This window comes from Aquarana catesbeiana, linkage group LG10 (assembly GCF_042186555.1).
Source record: "Aquarana catesbeiana isolate 2022-GZ linkage group LG10, ASM4218655v1, whole genome shotgun sequence".
Classification (NCBI taxonomy): domain Eukaryota; kingdom Metazoa; phylum Chordata; class Amphibia; order Anura; family Ranidae; genus Aquarana; species Aquarana catesbeiana.
The window spans coordinates 24,381,336-24,401,064 of NC_133333.1; the positions used below are offsets into that span (position 1 = coordinate 24,381,336).

At 43.2% G+C, this 19,729-nt stretch overlaps 2 protein-coding genes across 2 annotated transcripts in view; both read left to right on the forward strand.

The window, feature by feature from the left end:
- The first annotated feature begins 334 nt into the window (after window positions 1–334).
- LOC141110466 (hepcidin-1-like) lies at window positions 335–5,669 on the forward strand. The gene is made up of 3 exons (XM_073601820.1): window positions 335–527; window positions 3,257–3,319; window positions 5,151–5,669. The coding sequence occupies exons 1-3, from the start codon at window positions 450–452 to the stop codon at window positions 5,259–5,261; spliced, it is 252 nt and encodes an 83-aa protein (XP_073457921.1). The 5' UTR covers window positions 335–449; the 3' UTR covers window positions 5,262–5,669.
- Window positions 5,670–12,375: 6,706 nt separating this feature from the next.
- Window positions 12,376–19,729, forward strand: part of LOC141110467 (NACHT, LRR and PYD domains-containing protein 3-like) — a 43,253-nt gene continuing 35,899 nt past the window's right edge. Inside the window, exons 1-2 of the mRNA XM_073601822.1 lie at window positions 12,376–12,515; window positions 19,110–19,434. Of these exons, the coding sequence (XP_073457923.1) occupies window positions 19,110–19,434 (325 nt within the window). The 5' untranslated portion in view covers window positions 12,376–12,515. The remainder of the gene's footprint in view (window positions 12,516–19,109; window positions 19,435–19,729) is intronic.

A 19,729-nucleotide genomic window follows, 5' to 3' on the forward strand; every position in this document is an offset into this window, starting at 1 on the left:
GAGCTGCAGACTTCTCCTCATATCTCATATCTGCTTCTCTGATTTTACCTTCACAACATAAGAGAACAGGATGACATACTGCTGTTCAGTACAATTGTAACATAACCTTTAAGTCACTTCCTAACCACCATGTACAGTACATCCTATGTTCCAGAATTTCCCCACGTCTGAAATACTACATCTATTACGGTAAAGACCCCGTGCTATGTGATAACGTCTGGAAAAATTACAAAATTTGTAACACTGGCTCTGCCAGTAAGAAATAAATAAACAAGCAGAAGGCGCCATGGATTATCAGAAAAGTGACCTCTTCTGTGACCTCCAGGCCAGGACTCGTCCATATATACAGCTCTGCCCTGACGGATGAACAACACAGGTCTCTCAGACTTAAACTCACCTGTCACATAGACTTGGATCACATAGACTTGGATCATCTCAAGATACCGAAGATGAAGACCACTTACCTTTGCCTAATTCTCATCCTCTCCACCGTCTGCCAGCAAGGACTCAGTGCCTTCCTCAAAGAGGTAAGTGACAGTAGGAAAACTTAACACCACGGTTTATATAAGCCACCACAGATATGTGATAGGTAGTCATCAAAAGATGCCCACCAGACTGGTGGTTGACCTTTTGTATGAAGGTAATTTCCACAAACAACAGTAGTCTTATCTATAAAAAATATACTTTATTTTTTAAAGTATATTGAAAGAGGTAAGTGATAGTAGGAAAAAGTGACAACATGATTTATAAAAGCCACCACAGATATGTGATAGGTAGACATAAAATGGTGCCTGACCTTTTTTGTATGACAGTTATATCCAAAAACAGCAGTAGCCTTCTCTAACAAAAATATGCTTTATTATTTTTAAGTATATTTAAAAAGGTAAGTGGGTTGTAGGGTTGTAGGAAAAGGTGACACCACGGTTATAAAAGCCACCACAGATATGTGATAGGTAGTCATTAAATGGTGCTCACCATACTAGTGGTTGAGCTTTTGTATGAAACAGCAGTCTCCTCTACCTAAAACATACTTTGTTTTTAAGGTATATTTAAAGCTAAAACATTTTTTCAGTTTTGTATAAATTGGTTAGATTCTGAGAAGATTGGTTTTGAAATAAACTCAAGGTAGGGCATCATTGTGTTTATATGCGGTCTAAGATTATATTACTGAAGATATACTGCACACATTTTTTATTAGGATCGAGACACACACTGTAGTTGGGTTTTTGTGGGGTTTCTAGTCTGGTTAAGAGCTAAAACCCCTGTCAGGTTTATTGTTGCCTTCTTTGTTCCATTGGGGAGCTTTGCATTCATGAAGACACAGCAGGTACTAAGAAGAGGTCTCCTCAAAGTAAAGAGATATTCTTTCTTAGAAAGTTGTCAATGGATCAGACGCCCCTATTGAGTGATTGCCCCCATTTCTTTACAGGGGTGTTGCTAGACCCTGGCACCTAGGGTAGGTTCCCCGGGTCTTCTACTGAGTGCCCTGGGTTTCCTTTGCTGTTGCCACCATCCTCAGTATGATCCTTCAGACATTCTTCAATCTTTGTTGAACTAATTCTTTGTATCTTGTATCTCCATTCCAGTGTGCAAAACACTTTTGGAATGTCATGCAGCTCTTTTACTTTGAAATAATTTATGTTTTTTAGACAATTATGAATGCTTTTACTCCTGAGAAGAGTCAAATTTAAGGGGGATATGATCACCCTTTAATACAATACATAATTTGTCCAAGTCGTAAACATAGTAGACAGTTGTTCACTGTAAGGTCACTCTAAAAGACACTAGGACATTCTTATAGCTGTTGGAAAAGAGGTTTATCCTTCTCATACCAAAATATATATTTTTTTATAGTAAAAGCTGTAAAAATGTAGAGTAGGCCTCTACAATAGCTGGTTCAAGTCAACTTTGGAGGTTGCTTACAAAAATGGCTGTATATGTCTCTGAATGTAGCTATTGGCTATAAATACTTTCATGTAATTGTAGATCTAGGGAAGCCTTTCTTGACTTTATCTACACAGGGGAACCTTTAAAATAACTCTCCAGTCTCAAGGAACCCCTGCGAAAAATTACTGTACAGTATCTGCAACTCATGATACATTCTTGTGATGGTCAGTGTGAAGAATGATACTTACATTTGTGGTCATTGGAAAGAATTAACCCCTTACACATAGCTAAAAAGGTCAATGGTGTCAGTGGGAACTTATCTGAGAGGCAGAAGAGGCTCATTGCTTCAGTAACCCCTAGCAAACTCTGGAGGAACCCTAGGGCTCCGTAGAACCCTGGTTGAGAAACCCTGATCTAGGCAGTATACAATTGAGTGCTAAATATATGGAGGTCTAGTGTGAACTATTAATAAATATTGGGTTGTATGCATACATAAGCCCCAAGAACATATTTTATGTATTATATACCATCAAAAGATATTTTTTATACAAAAAAGTTTTATACATATGAGTGGTACCTCAAAAGTGTGATTCATTTCTATCTCAAGATTTTCTGTGTTTATATGGCTGTGGTACCGGATAAAATGCCACCACTATACAATTGATACCCTGGTTCTCAACAATATTTTTTAATTAGGAATTTCCTCAAACAGCCACAACTTTAATTTCCTCTATTGATGCCATAACTTAAAATAAAAGTCAAATACATCAGTTTAACTTATCTTCCCTCGTAGCTGAACTCATTGCCCTCTTCTGCTCTTTTTGGTACCACAACATTTTTGGTAACAGGGACCCCGAAACTGACCTGACTATTAAAGATGAGTTCTTACTAATGTCTTTGAAACTTCTTATTTGTCTGGGTCATGGATGGTATATCTTGTAGTAGTTAGTCACATTTAACTGCACATAGTTGGATTGTTAGTCAAATTCAACCAAAAATGTGAAAAAAAACACATTGTAATGGCAGAACCCTAAAAGTTGGTTTTGGAGGAAAACAAAACAAAAAACCTTTTAAAGTTTGGGTGAAGTTTTTTCCTTCTTTATCCATAAAGGCAACTTGATACTCCCTGACACTACAGTGTTACTGCTGGTAAATATTCACTGATGTGAATGTATAACAAATATATAAAAGGCTGTGTAAATTGACATAAATAAAATAAATAAATAAATAAATAAATAAATAAATAAATAAATAATAATAAATAATAATAAATATTATTCATCAAATTAGATATATGTCCAGACATTTTGAAGCAATCTATAAAAATAACAAAAAATGAAATTCTATTAATTGTTTCTTTTTTTTTCAGAATGCAAATATGGATTCTACAGTCCAACTGGTTAACTCACAGATGGAAAATGCAGACATCAAGGTAGGATATTCTAAGATAACATCATGTATAATAAGGGACACTTAGGTAATGCTTAGTCACTGTGTATGGGAACCACAGAGTAAGGTCTATGTCACACTTGTGATCATTTAAGGGAGTAGGTTGATGGTCCTGGACCACTAAAGTTTCTCTTACTACCTGGGCTCTTTTTCAGTGGGAACATGGGGGAACGCAAATCCGACACCTTCAGCACTGACTGTATGTAATGACAAGGGGTGCTGGGGTGTGCTGCAGGGTCTATTGATGCTGGCTGTTGGGGGAATTATTCCAGCTGGAGGGGATCTAGTTTTGCAGGGGGTGGTCTATTGTTGCTGGTGGGGGAACTGCTGTTGCTGGGGGTGGGTCTTACATTGCTGGGGGGGTCAGTTGTTGCTGGGAGAAAGCTATTGTTGAGGGAGGGATCTATTGTTGCTGGCTGACAGAGAGTCTATTGATGCTGGCTATGGGGAGATCTGTTGTTGCTAGGGTGGAAATTTTGTTGTGGGTGGTCCATTGTTGTTAGAGGGATCTATTGTTGCTGGAGGGGGGGGGGGCTATATTGTTACTGGCTGCAGGCGATCTATTTTACTGCTTTTCTTGTTATAATTACCATATTCAATACAAATTACTCAGCACCACAATATACTTGGTTCTGTATGCTTTAAAAGGGCAGTACATGCTCTGCCCCTCTTTGACAATCATGAAGGGGAGGGGCTAAGTCATCGTATAAAAAAGTTCCCTGCTCTGTGTCATCCAGCTGCCCGATCCTTCTGACAGTTTCCTGGCAGAAGCGGTGCGGCCTTGTGTACAGTTACAGAGTGGCCCGGGGGCAGGGAGCCCCCCCAGGCTGTTCTGATGGCCGCACCGCTTCTTCCAGAAATTATCAGCCAGGAAACTGTCAGCCCTGCTCCACACTTGCCCTCCACTATTTTCCACTCGCCAAATGCAAGCAGGCAAATGGAAATTTTGAGGGCTGTGGTATACAGACACCTTGCTCCAGGGGAGGGGGGCACTTGTCCCCCCCATGTCCATTGCTCAGAGAACTCCTAACAACCTCAGGAGGAACCCTAGGCTTCCACAGATCCCTGATTAAGAATGGCTGATCTGGACAATGGGCTGGTAGTTGAAGGACTTTCATGGTCACCTTTAGACTCTGGCAGAACTGAGTAAATGTAGATATGAAGAACCACCCCGTATAAAAAAGGGTCCATATACATGTTTATGCTAATATTAAAATATGATGGAGGATTGTACGCAAAGCCCTTTATCAGTTGCTCATGAACAGCCTACCAGACCAAAGTCTTCATTATCAAGACAGCATAAATTGCTTCCTGTCTGTCAGGCCCTGATGAAGGGGACGAGGTCCCCTAAACCTGTTGGCTTTGTGTACAATCCGCCTTCAGATTTTACATTGGTATAAACTTGTATTTGGACTTTTTAACGTCATGGTGTGGCACTTCAATTCTGAACTAACACATTAATGTTAATGTTAGTCACTGGTGTTAAAGTCACTGATGACCATTTGGCAGCAACAAGATTACTAGAGAGGACAGAAAAAAATGCTCTTCTGCAGTATCTCTCTTTCAATGATCAAAATGCTGCAGTATCTCCCTTTCCAGTCGGTTAGTGGCAGCTTATTGATCTGGCCAGCAAGGAAGCAATATTATGGAGATCAGTGTACAGTTCCTCTACCCTCCATATCGATTCTGCTGCTGATGGAGCCCCTATTGGGTTTGCAGTGGGGCCCCATTACAGCTCTGGCTCCCATGTACAGTATCTATTTAGCTGTTTTCCTGAAGTTCTGCTGTAACTTGGCTTTATCTTTCTGTTCCAGGAATCTGCAGACCTTTTGGTACGGGACAAGAGGCACACCGTCCTCCATCTCTGTACATACTGCTGTAAATGCTGCCGGTACAAAGGATGCGGCTACTGCTGCCGAACCTGAACTCCCCTCGCCATGGACCATGGAAAACGTTAATGAGAACTGTACAAAAAAATGGTCACATGACCAGAACTTCAAAACCTCAAACCCTATCTGAGAGAGTAAAATGAATATACAGTATGTGTTCCCTCAGCTACAAGGGCAGAAATGTGAAGATCTGGAGCTGGAGATGCTCTTTCTCTCATAGCACACCTGAGGAGGTCCCCTTTAGGTCCCTTTCTCTAAATGTCTCTCAGCTTCTAAATTGCCGGTATATTTGTAGATATAATGTTATTAAGATGTTTCCAATCTCCATATCACTTTTTATATTATATATTTTATACTGAATAGAAATGTGAGATTTTTTTATTTAACTTTTATTCTGTTAAACTAATAAAAATAAAACAAAATACTATTATATGGTATGCACAACCTTTATTGTTGCTGTTGATTTTTTTACATTATATATATATATATATATATATATATATATATATATATATATATATAGATTATAGATACTGTATAAGCATATAAAATGTTGAAAATGACTATAAAGTGTCTAATCTGCAGATTTCTTTAAATCTGAGCTCCGCCCTTCCCTTCAGTCTTGCACAGTTGTACCAGCTCTTCTCCTGGACTGAAATGGCTTATTCTGATTTTACTGCACACTGTGAGCTTCTCACAATGTTCATTAGAAGCTGCAGCAAGCCTGCCTCATTTCCTGGCTGGAGGATGTATAGCATAATCTAACCCTTTCCTCCCCAGCCTGACTGTCCCTGGCTGCCCCCTTCATGCATTGGCTGAACAGCATCATATACTGTACATACCTCCCAACAGTCCCGAATTGGGCGGGACTTTCCCACATTCACAGCTCTGACCCGCTGTGCCGCCATACAGAGGCTTTGTCCTGCATAATTTTTTAAATTGTATGTTAAGTTCTGGCTCAACAGGACCTGCAGCAGCGTGATCATCCAGCTCAGCCAGGGATTGGTGGACAATCCAGCTGGATATGCACTGTGCAGTCAGGAAGAGAGACTTCACCTGTCAAATCGAGAGTGTGATGTCAAGTATGGGTGGGACTGCTACCCAGACCCAGGGCCGGTACAAGGCAGGGGCAGGAGGGGCACTTGCCCTGGGCGGAGTCTTTTGAGGCTGGAGGTGGGGCGCCAAATTGCAAGCTGCACAATTCACTGATCCATCAAATCACTGCTGTTACAGTGCTCAGACTCTGTGGCTTTGCTATGAGGGGGTGACACTCGCCAGAGGGGTGACAACATCAAGGAAGCTGGCAGTTGTAGCGGGTACTGTTAAGCCCCCTCCCTCCGCCCCCCCATCAGGGAAGCGGTGACAGTGCCAGCGGGCTGCCGCTCACCTGAACTCAGGCAGCGGCGGTGTGACACGGTAGAGGTGGGCTGTCTGAATGTTTCCCCCGCTCGCCCCCCCACTTTCTCCTATTGGCAGTGCAGGAGAAGAGAGAGTGGCCAGGGGCTTCCATTTTCAAATGCCCATTCATCGTTCCTGCTGCTGTGGCTTTGATTCTCAGCCACAGCGCCGTTGTTAGTGAAAATAAGCTGGCTGATAGCATCCACCTCTCCCACCCCTGCCCACCCCCTTCAGTGTTTGTGGCTAGTAGATAGGACCGCCGGGATCACAGCAATGAATCAGGTGCTCGCCCCGCCCCCAGGCTTGTCTTCAGAGTAAGAGGAGAATGGAACTTTCTCCTGCAAACCCGCCTGATCCCAGTGCCACAGCTTCTTCCTTTATGTCCTGTAGCTGCACTGAGAAGAAACGAACCATGATATAAGTAGGATCTTTGAGTACCCTGCTCTAAAGGGGATCTCTGGGGACCCTGGGCCAAGGAGGATCTCTGGGGATCCAGCGCCAAGGGGGATCTCCAGGGACCCTGAGCTAAGGGGGATCTCTGGGGACCTTGAGCTAAGGGGAGCACTGGGCACCCTGAGCTAAAGGGGAGCACTGGGGACCCTGAGTACGGGGGGGGGGGCACTGGGGACCCTGAGCTAAGGGATATCTCTGGGGACCCTGAGATAAGGGGGAGCACCGGGGACCCTGAGCTAAGGGGGAGCACTGGGGACCCTACGCTAGGGGGGATCTCTGGGGACCATGAGTTAAGGGGGATCTCTGGGGACCCTAAGCTAAGAGGGATCTCTGGGGACCCTGAGCTAAGGGATATCTCTGGGGACCCTGAGCTAAGAGGGATCTCTGAGGACCCTGAGCTAAGGGGGATCTCTGGGGACCCTGAGCTAAGAGGGATCTCTGGGGACCCTAAGCTAAGAGGGATCTCTGGGGACCCTGAGCTAAGGGATATCTCTGGGGACCCTGAGCTAAGGGGGAGCACTGGGGCCCCTGAGCTAAGGGGGAGCACTGGGGACCCTGAGTGGGGGGGCACTGGGGACCCTGATCTAAGGGGGAGCACTGGGGACCCTGAGTGAAGGGAGAGCACTGGGGACCCCGAGCTAAGGGGGAGCACTGGGGACCCTGAGCTAAGGAGGATCTATGGGCACCCTGCACTAAGGGCGATCTCTGTGGAACCTGAGCTAAGGGGGAGCACTGGGGATTCCAATCTAAGGGGGAGCACTGGGGACCCTAAGCTAATGGGGAGCACTGGGGACCCTGAGCTAAGGTGGATCTCTGGGAACCCTGATCTAAAGAGGGGAGAATCTGGGGTCCCTGAGGTAAGAGGGGGAATGTTAGGGACCCTAATGAAAGGAAGAACTCTGATATAAGAGGGGAACTCTGGGGACAATGATGTAAGGAGAGGACTTTGGGGACCCTAATGAAAGGGGGGGGGAACTATAATGTAAGGGGGAACACTAGGGACCTTGATGTGAGAGATGACTTGGGGGACTTTGTGAACTCTGATGTAGAGGGGAACTCTGGGGACCCTGCTATAAGGGGGTAGTACTGCTATACTACCACGACAAAATCATGTGCATTGCACACGGCTGTGGCGCAGAGCCATAGAACTGCATTCATTACGTCCAGTGGAGGCAACACCCATTAAAAGTGATATGCTGTTTAAGTTTTGCTGTGGCATGTATACAGCCATGACCAGGAGTTAGTGTAAAGGTCTGGGGCAGTAAAAACATGGCTCAACTGCCTGGTTTTACTAACCCATGGCTGCACCTGGGAATGAAGCCTTACTCCCTTAGAGCCACACAAGGCCCCCTAGATAAATGGATCTCATAGAGCCCCCACCCTTCCAGCTCCCCTCTCTTATTTCAAACCACCACCAAATCAGTCCATAGACTCACACCACATTTTTCATTTCAATGACACCACACATGCAGGGGCATTTTTGCCTCACAACTAATGCTGGGGAATTTTTTTCCACACCATTGTGAGCCCCGTATTTATTTGCGGGATAGAACGTGTACCACTATTAAACTGCATGCATCACAATTTATCACATCCCACCTGCTATTCCACCTTGAGGCGGGGGGTTGGGGGGGGGCACCATTTGGCATCTTAGCCCTGGGCACTGGATGACCTTGTCCCGGCACTGCCCAGACCCGCCCCTCTGTCAAACAACCAGTGCATAACCGGAATTCAGTGGCGTCGCTATGGGGGTGCGGAGGGGTGGACCGCACCCGGGTGACACCAAGTGGCACCAGGACCTTGACAAAGGGGGTGGAAGGACCAGAAGCCCTGGAGGCAACAAGTTTCTGGTAGGCAGGGCCGGACTGGCCTACCGGGATACTGGGAAATTTCCCGGTAGGCCTCCTTCGCCTGGGTTTGCTTTAATCTGTGGATGCAGTGCTCCCCTCCCTCCTTCTCTCCTCCTCTTCTTGTGTGTCACACACAGTGGGCATCTACCGCTGTGTCTTACAAAGCTGGGGTTTGTGTTCGGCAGCGATGTAACAAGGTCCTGCCTCCAAACCGGTATGTGTGATAGTCTAGACGGAACACTGATTGAATTAGTGTTCCGCCTATCACACGAGCCAGTCTAGGAGGCAGGACCTTGTTACAGCGCCGCACAGACCCAGCTTTGTAAGACACAGCAGGAGATGCCCACTGTTTGTGTGATCCAGGCAATGATAAGTGCGCATTGAGGGGCAGTGAGGCTGCATTCATGGGCACAGTGAGGCTCTATTCACGGGCACAGTAAAGCTGTAATTTGATGGACACAGTGATTGCATTAATGGGCAGTGAGGCTGCATTGATGGGTAGTGATCCAGGCAATGATGAGTGCGCATTGAGGAGCAGTAAGGCTGTATTCATGGGCACAGTATAGCTGCATTTGATGGACACAGTGAGGCTGCATTCATGGGCACAGTAAAGCTGCATTTGATGGACACAGTGAGGCTGCATTGATGGGCAGTGAGGCTGCATTGATGGGTAGTGATGGGCAGTGAGGCTGCATTGATGGGTAATGATGGGCAGTGAGGCTGCATTCATGGGCACAGTAAAGCTGCAGTTGATGGACACAGTGAGGCGGCATTCATGGGCTGCATTGATGCTCAGTATCTTACTGCCTGTCCTGCTGTCACTCCGTACCACACCCACTTTTGCCGCAGTGCACGTAGTGTGGCGTCGGTCGCTTCCTTCTTCGAGTGTCCCTCATTCTGAAGTTCAAATGTTGGAAGGTATGCATATATGGGTGTTACCTAGTCTTGGAGAGTTTCCTTGGACTCCTCCCGGTCAGCTGGTAGCCACCATATACATCAGGGGTAGGCAACCTCGGCCCTCCAGCTGTGGTGAAACTACAAGTCCCATGAGACATTGCAAGACCCTGACACTCACAGGCATGACTCCTAGAGGGAGAGGCATGATGGAATTTGTAGTTTCACCACAGCTGGAGAGCTGAGGTTGCCTACCCCTGATATACATTTCCATCGTATGCAAGATAAGAGCACAATGGTTGGACACACCCACATCCAAATCAGGGAATTAAGGCCTCATGCCCTTGAATCTTTTCTGCCCTTGTACTCCCCAAAAAACAGTGAACGCTGTTAAACGCTTATAAACACCAGACGCGTTCAGCACTTCAGCGTTCATATATTTCAATGGCCAGAATAAATTCTGGCCAATTGAATAAATTAACTCCCAAACTCCAAACACTGCTAAACTCTGGTAAACTCACCTAAACTGGTTTGGAATATTGCAGCTTAGGTGAGTTTATAACGCTGATTTTCTCCTGCCAGGATAAACCGCGTTTACAAGAAACCAGTGTGCAGGAGGCCTAACAGATGCATATTTGGTGCATTCTATACAACTGACCATCCAGGGGACAGATACTGAATGTGTCTTTTATGTAATATTAGTTATCATGTTTGTGAAAGGTTTGTATGCCAACCAGTAAGGATCGGTGCAATTTATTGGATCCTGAAGAAGTGTCTCTATGTCACGAAATGCGGAAACCTTTTTAGGATGAAAAATGTATTATTATGTGCTGGTGAATTGTTATAACCAAACAAGCGATATACAGTATACAGTATATATAATATGTTTTTTATACTGATATGATGGATGATCTTGTCGGATCCCCTCCACATGCTCCTATATGAGTAATATAATATCATTTTACAAAGTATCTGTTTAGGATCCATATGTGTTTGACTGTGGATGTCCAAAATTAATATTAATCCTGTTCTTTGTAGATTTTTATATGTTAGATTCGGATGAGGATATCCACAGCCCAGGCTATGTTTGTAAGGTATAACAGAACCTATAATATATAATAATGTATAAGAGACCTTCACCGAATTGTATATTATCTATTCTAGATTGATAGATAGATTATGCTCTTATAAAAAAATATTACTATTATTATTTAAAAGGATAGATAATGCTGTAAAAAATAGACTTTTCAGCAACAAAAGTCCGACAGACTTTTGGCGGACTTCCGACGGACTTTCTAACGAACGGACTTGCCTATAAACGATCACACAAAAGTCCAACGGATTTGTACGTGATGACGTACACCGGACTAAAATAAGGAATTTCATAGCCAGTAGCCAATAGCTGCCCTAGCGTTGTTTTTCGTCCGTCGGACTAGCATACAGACGAGCGGATTTCTGGGTCCGGTGGAGTTACAACGTAAAGATTTGAAGCATGTTCCAAATCTAAAGTTCGTCAGATTTGCGACTGGAAAAGTCCGCTGAAGGTCCGGTCAAGCCCACACACGATCGGATTTGGTCCGTCGGCGTCCGTTGGACCAGTCCGGTCGAAAAGTCCAACTGTGTGTATGCGGTATAAGAGATAGATAGATAGATAGATAGATAGATAGATAGATAGATAGATAGATAGATAGATAGATAGATAGATAGATAGATAGATAGATAGATAGATTAAGATTGTATTAAGCATGTATTATTATTATTAGATGTATAGATAGATATAAAGATGGCTGAATAGGGAGGTATATAAGACATAGATACATACATAAAGGAAAAAAATAGATAGTCTTCAACATGTATTTTTTTTTATTATTATGATATAGATAGATACATATGAGAAAAATACTTTATTATACTGTAAAATATTATTATTATATATTATAGATAGGTTGATATATGGTTCGGCAGTTAGATACATAGATGATAGATGGATAGATAGATAGATAGATAGATAGATAGATAGATAGATAGATAGATAGATAGATAGATAGATAGATAGATAGATAGATAGATAGAGAGAGAGAAAGAGAGAGAGATAGATAGATAGATAGATAGATAGATAGATAGATAGATAGATAGATAGATAGATAGATAGATAGATAGATAGATAGATAGATAGATAGATAGATAGATAGATAGATAGATAGATAGATACCCAATCAATGTAAAATGTTGTAAAGATATTTTATGAATCCAGCACCATGCTTATCATTACACATTGTCCTGTTAGATTATAAAGGTGTCTTTAGGAGACGGCGGTGATGTTTATTATGCAGTTTGGGTTCTATATAGTAAATAGTTGGGGGTTCTGATTGATGACCCCAACAAACCCCGGTGTGTGATTTCTGCAATCTTCTATCTATATCCATCCATTTGTGCCCGGGCGCCTCCTTCCCCCACCTATCAGTACACAGACCTGGGCTGGCCCTCTACCAATCAGATGTAGAATTCTGGTATCTATAGAAAGGTTAAAGTCAATGTGGGCGCTGGCCAGCATATCAATCTTGTCCTCTAAGCAGTCTCTCTGTGTGGTTAAAGATTAATCAGAGGAAATGAAGGATTTGGTCATTAGAATGGAGTGAGAGCAGAACACACAACCACACCAAGGATTACTCACCGCCGGTGAAGTCTGGACAAGGTAAGCTTCACCAACTCTTCTCTATCCAAATCTGAAAATAAGTTTTGTCTTTAGTTATACTTTAATATCTTGTAGTTGGAGTCCCTAGAAGAGGAGGATAGTCCCCTCTTTGTGTAGAAGTCCCGTTCCCCTATGACCGGCAGTATGTCCCTCCAGGAGGGGGCAGCACACAGGATACCACAGCATACGGAAAATTGTAATAGAATTTTTAAGTGATTTTTGGCTCAATACAAGTAAATTTCTGGTGTTCGCTAAGCAGAGCATACACCGTACAATCTGATTGTACCATATCCTTTATGGCGGCCATATACATTTTGATAAATGATCAATTTATTTTCCAATCGATCTCTTTCGATAGGAATTATAAATCATTAGTCAACAAAACATTGGATCAACAAGGCACACATGGGGAAGCAGATTTCAATCAATGGTTAACATATAATTGTAATGTATGGCTGTAAATTATCGATTGCATCTCTTTTTTCCACCATGTAATCTCATAATCTGATCAATCAAAATACAGTCGTATTCATGAACAAAGTATCTCAGTGCTGCCAACTGAGGCAAAATGATCAACAATACTCACTGACAAGGCCAATCGACTCAGTCTGATTGATACTGATTTAAATTGAGTCTAAATCGATCAGAAAAGAAGTTATGGCTATTTGACTGTTTGCAGATTTGATTGTTCAAATCACACATCGATCGGATAATAAAATCGTAGTGTACGTAGCCACTATTAGATCTACCATCAGCTATGTAGAGCAAGGGTCTGAATAGATTATTCAGGTCTGTCCTCATATAAAAATGTTTTGATAGCAATAAAGCAAATTGTACGGCCATAGACAGAGCTAATTTCTTTCCTGCAACCAGTGGCGGCCCGTGCATTGTGGGCACACGGGTGCCACCCCCCTCCCATCCCTTCCGCCATCGCCCCCTATCCATGCGCCCGGCCCCTTTCAGGACACCGGGCACATGAATTACAATTGCGGGGATGGGGTGGGGGGAGGGTGTCTTTTGAAGCACCGATTAGATTTGAAGCCTATTATTAGGTTTTAATAGGCTTCAAAAGAGGGTGGGCTCTGGATGCAGAGAGTGAGCCCCGATCCCACCCAATTGTGTAACGATAGCAAATTCATTTTCCCTATTTTCACACTAAAGTTCCTTCCCGCCAATCAGGAGGCAGGTCGTGAGACCTGTTTCCCGACTGGCCAAAGTGTCAGGCAATCCTATTGGATGCTTAGCTTTGATGGAACAGAGAGGAGACGGAAGAGGCCGTGGGATGAGCGGACACCGGAGCCGCTGCCCACACCGGAGGAGAGGAGAAGAGGATGCCCAGCCCTAGATCGGGTAGGCTGGTGTGGGGGGGGTGTGATGTCTGTCAGTCCAGTGCCAAGGGCCAGGGGATGGATGTCTGTCTGTCCCACGCCGCAGTCCCAGGGGAGGGGGGGTGCTTGTTTGCCACCCCCCCCAAAGGAAAACCCCACCAGCCGTCACTGCCTGCAACCACGGGTTTCAGGAAAGAAAATCTTTCAATTCCCCCATCAACACAGACAGCGTTGACAGGGGAATCCCTCCTGCCAAGCCATTGCATTCTCCCACCAGGGGGGCAGGGGAAGCTGTCCCCACCAGGAGAACACAGTAATTATTGCTGGAGTAAGGAGACTTAAATGGGCATATGCTCAATGAGTCAACAAGGCATGTGGTGTAAACACCAATACACAAGACCTCCACATTCAGGCTCCAGTTCAGGATAGAAGATGGTCCAATTGGTCAGGAGATATCACAGAGAATCAGTCCTCAGATGTAGCCAACTTGTCAGACCAAATGCTCTCAAGTGTTCAAAATAGCACAACCGAAAATGAAAATACTCTACATAGTGTGAATCCGTATAAACATAGAAATTTATTAAAATTAGGAAACACTCAGATGATGTCTCTTTAGACGAAACGCGTCAGCTCGAGCCCTGCTGATGTAACTGCGCTAACCAAAACCATATTTGTTCAAGAGCTTGATCTACATTCTAAATGTGAGTGTTTCCAACTTTTAATAAATTTCTATGTTTATACGGATTCACACTATGTGGAGTATTTTCGTTTTCGGTTGTGCTATTTTGAACAATTGAGAGGATTTGGTCTGACAAGCTGGCTAAATCTGAGGACTGCTTCTCTGTGATATCTCCTGACCAATTGGACCATCTTCTATCCTGAACCGGAGCCTGGATGTGGAGGTCTTGTGTATTGGTGTTTACACCACATGCCTTGTTGACTCATTGAGCATATGCCCATTTGTGTCTCCTTACTCCGGTAAGCCTCCTTACTAACCGGTGGTGGTTTTATTGTCTGTGTCTTCACTCCAACACTGATGGCACGTGGAATCCCCTTTTTAGCTATATAGATTCTTTTCAATGTTTATCCATGGACTGTTATATTCACGGTTTAAAAACGTCTATATGATGGAACACGGAATTAAGTTTGAGTGTGAATTTCACATCACTTTTCACTGTTTTCATTTAACCTTGTGGTAAATTCACATTATTTATTAGGTTGTACTTATGAATTTGTAACATCATGAATTTTTTAGCGCTGCACAAATGTTTTATTTTTCACATATTTCTTGGTAAACACTTGTCTTAGTGTTGTGCTGGCTGCTATTAGACATATGTTTATATGTCAGCGTGATATACACCAATTCTTCCACTCAGAACAGGCCTCGCCATTGTCGACCAAAGAAGTTGAGTACATTTGCTCAGTGTCATATCCAGAGGTTGTCTTTGGGAAATAGACGTATGAGTGCTGTCAGCATTTATTGCAGAGGTTGAAGGGGTGGGGGGGTCAGCCTGTCAGTGCTCAGACCATACGCCGCACACTGCATCAAATTGGTCTGCATGGCTGTCGTCTCAGAAGAAAGCCTCTTCTAAAGATGATGCACAAAAAGCCTGCAAATAGTTTGCTGAAGAACCATGTCCTGTGGTCTGATGAGACCAACATAAATGTATTTTGTTCAGATGGTGTCAAGCGTGTGTGGTGGCAACCAGGTGAGGAGTACAAAGACAAGTGTGTCTTGCCTACAGTCAAGCATGGTGGTGGGAGTGTCATGGTCTGGGGCTGCATGAGTGCTGCCAGCACTGAGGAGCTACAGATCATTGAGGGAACCATGAATGCCAACATGTACTGTGACATACTGAAGCAGAGCATGATCCCCTTCCTTCATAGACTGGGCCGCAGGGCAGTATTCCAACATAATAACGACCCCAAACACACCTCCAAGATGACCACTGCCTTGCTAAAGAAGCTGAGGGTAAAGGTGATGGACTGGCCAAGCATGTCTCCAGACCTAAACCCTATTGAGCATCTGTGGGGCATCCTCAAATGGAAGGTGGAGGATCACAAGGTCTCTAACATCCACCAGCTCTGTGATGTCGTCATGGGGAAGTTGAAGAGGACTCCAGTGGCAACCTGTGAAGCTCTGGTGAACTCCATGCCAAAGAGGGTTAAGGCAGTGCTTAAAAATAATGGTGGCCACACAAAATATTGACACTTTGGGCCCAATTTGGACATTTTCACTTAGGGGTGTACTCACGTTTGTTGCCAGCGGTTTAGACATTCATTGCTGTGTGTTGAGTTATTTTAAGGGGACAGCAAATTTACGATGTTACTCAAGCTGTACACTCACTACACTATAGCAAAGTGTCATTTCTTCAGTGTTGTCACATGAAAAGATAGAATAAAATATTTACAAAATTGTGAGGGGTGTACTCACTTTTGTGGGATACTGTAGGTGAACTTATGTTCTAATGAAGAAAGTTGCAGGATCTGCATCCCTTCAGAAGTAATACACCCATATGGAGTATCTCACCAAAATCAAAGTTCCTATTGCAGGGGATGACCAAAATTGACCTGTATGTTAGTGCAGACTCCTGGGAAAGTCAGTGAGCCAATCACAGTGAGTACATATTTGCGAGCTATGGGGATCATTTTGCTTTAATTACTGCTGGAGGTTAGTAAATGTGGCATCATATTGCATGAAAAATTGGTCCCATTATGTGCCCAAAGTAGATATGATCCCAATTTCTCTAGGAGGTGGGGATGGTGATATTTAAAGTGTCCTTCCCAATGTGGTCAAGGGAAAGGGCCTGTGTTTTGACAGCCACCAATCAGATACACCCTTTTCGGTTCTACACTGATGTGCCAACAGCAAGATCTGACTCCATTGTTGAGTCACCTTCAGTTTGGTGCAGTGCAGTGCTAAAGGCATCTGGGATTAGATGAATTGGGGGTGTGGTCTATTTTATTTTTGTTTGGGATCAGATGCATTGGAGGGTGTGGTCTATTTTATCTTTGTTTGGGATCAGATGCATTGGGGGGTGTGGTGTATTTTATTCTTGTTTGGGATCAGATGCATGGGGGTGTTCTATTTTATTATCTTTTTGTAATCAGATGCATTGGGGTGTGGTCCATTTTATTTTTGTTTGGGATCAGATGCATTGGGGGTGTGGTCTCATTTATTTTTGCTTGGGATCAGATGCATTGGGGTGTGGTCTATTTTATTTTTGTTTGGGATCAGATGCATTGGGGGTGTGGTCTGTTTTATTTTTGTTTGGCATCAGATGCATTGGGGGGTGTAGTCTATTTGTTTTTTTTTTTGTTTTTTTGGAATCAGATGCATTGGAGGGTGTGGTATATTTTATTTTTGTTTGGGATCAGATGCATTGGAGTGTGGTCTATTTTATTTTTGTTTGGGATCAGATGCATTGGGGAGTGTGGTCTATTTTATTCTTGTTTGGGATCAGATGCATTGGGGAGTGTGGTCTATTTTATTTTTGTTTTGGATCAGATGCATTGGAGGGTGTGGTCTATTTTATTTTTGTTTTGGATCAGATGCATTGGAGGGTGTGGTCTATTTTATTTTTGTTTTGGATCAGATGCATTGGAGGGTGTGGTCTATTTTATTTTTGTTTGGGATCAAATGCATTGGAGGGTGTGGTCTATTTTATTTTTGTTTGGATACTGAAAAGTTGATGGTTACTTATAAATCACGTAAGCCACGTCCCTTTCATGTACTCCATGACTTCCATGAAACCACTTCCAAAACCACAGGATAGAAGCTATATAAACACTACTGAGAGTTAATAGATAATCCTCTGATATCTTGTTAGTACTTGATAAACTGATAATGATCATAAATCCTTCTGGCAGTCAAGGCCAGTTCACAGCTATTTATAACTGAGCCAATTTGTGACACCGGGAATTCATGAGACCCAACACATTTTAGGCAGCACAGTCAACCAGGTAAAAATTTCCATCTTCTGGATGCATCTAACCATGTATATGAAGTGGTTTAAAGCAGGGATCTCTAAACTTTCAAAACAAATAGCTAGTTTACTGCCCTTCAAACCTTAGAGGGGCTAATGGGAGTAGAAAATGCCATGGCATTGGTGGGAGTAAACAATACCATAGGCTTAGTGGTCAATGGTAAAAAAAAAATTTGTATGAGGAATAGCACCCCATCATTGGTGTCAGTAGGAGAATTACTGTAGTTTCCTGTCCCTGGTGTCAGTTGGAGGAATAGTACCCCATTGTTGGTGTCAGTGGGAGGAATAGTGCTCTGTCTTTGGTGTCAGTAAAATGAATAGTGTCTTGTATTAGTGGAAGGAATAGTGCCCCAAAGGATGGATAAAGGCAAGCAAAGGGCCGCATAATGCCCACGGGCCGCAGTTTGGAGACCACTGGTTTAAATGGTCATTCCAACCAAATCTGGCATTTCGGTGTTTGGTTGGTGCTGCAGAATTAAACCAGCTGGCAGTTTCTTCTATGTCTTGGGCACTCTATTGGTGAGATCTCCCCATGTCTACACACCTGCTGTGATCGTTATGAAGGCTTCTGCCCATTTCTGATGGATTTTTATTTATTTCCTAATTTTGAGACTATAACAGGAGTTGGAACACACAAAGTTGGATGAGGACCCCCAAAACTCCCAGCTGGATAGGAACAGAGTCAAGAATTTTGGTGACCTCACTGATGGTGCATCCAAAACATAAAGGAAACTAGGAGCTGACTCAGCCTGTAGGCCTGACATATAACTATAATACCAATTTTGAGCAGAAATTTTAAGAAAAAAAAAATTCTCCTAAAATTACAGATATATAAATTGAGCAAATTTGCTTATTTTACAGTTTTGACATTTGTAAGGTCTTTAGTAAGTAACCTAAACTGATCATAGACATAAGAGAATGGGTAGACAAGAATGCAAGACTCACCCGACCATCGATGTCTTATTGCTCAACCTTGAACAAAAACGTTTGGATTAGCATAATGGAAAAATGGTCCTAGAAGTAGCTTGCAAATATTGGAATCTTATTTTTAGAGTTTTGGTCAAGGCATTAGCTGAGACTATTTGCAAATTTTTGCAAAATTTCAAGCTAGTCCTCAGATAATTTTTCACTTGCAGCCCATGGCAATCTGAGTGTTCATATGGATCATGTGAAAGACCAAACTAAATGTCCAGTCACCACAGGCCAAAGCAGGCATATCCTCCAAACACTTTCATAAATGTAACCTTCTGTGTCTGTTTCCATCTTTTCTCCTTATCTAGATGTCCATGAAGAATGAGTGTCTTGTGAAGGTCCAGTCCTGCAAACCAAGGTTGATCACCTGGTTAGAGAAGAACCCAGCTGTGATCTTGAGATGGCTGCATGATGCTGGAGCATTACACCAGGAGACATATTTCAGACTTCTTGAGACCAGGCCGGAGAGTAACCAGGTCATCTCTGTCTTGGAGCTCATGTTAAAGAATGAGGAGACTTGCAGGACCTTCCTGAATGTTCTACAGCAGGTGCAAGAACACTACAGTCCAGAGCTTCAGAAGTGGTTGAGGGACACCTTTCTCATCATCTACAAGCAGCCTGCTAATGTTATAGGTAAATTCAAAGAAACTTTTCAATGAGATTTTAAAGTTAGTTTACTTACTTTTTTAACCTTTTCAACACAAAGAAACCCTTGAAATAACTTTCCGGTTTCAGGGAACCCCTGCTACAAAATTACTATCTACAACTCATGATATATTAGTGTGTGGTCAGTGGGAATTGGGTAACACTTTTGGTAAGTGGGAAGAATTTCCCTCTAACCTATACCTAAAACAATTAATGATGTCAGTGGGATGCAAAAATTGGTTATTGCTCAAGGAACTCCTTGCAATATCTGAAGGAACCTTAG

Excerpts from the sequence above, each read along its gene's own strand:
- LOC141110466 (XM_073601820.1), top strand. The coding sequence starts at position 450 with ATGAAGACCACTTACCTTTGCCTAATTCTCATCCTCTCCACCGTCTGC. Across the intron at positions 528-3,256 it reads TCAGTGCCTTCCTCAAAGAG|AATGCAAATATGGATTCTAC; the intron begins GTAAGTGACAGT and ends TTTTTTTTTCAG. Across the intron at positions 3,320-5,150 it reads TGGAAAATGCAGACATCAAG|GAATCTGCAGACCTTTTGGT; the intron begins GTAGGATATTCT and ends TTTCTGTTCCAG.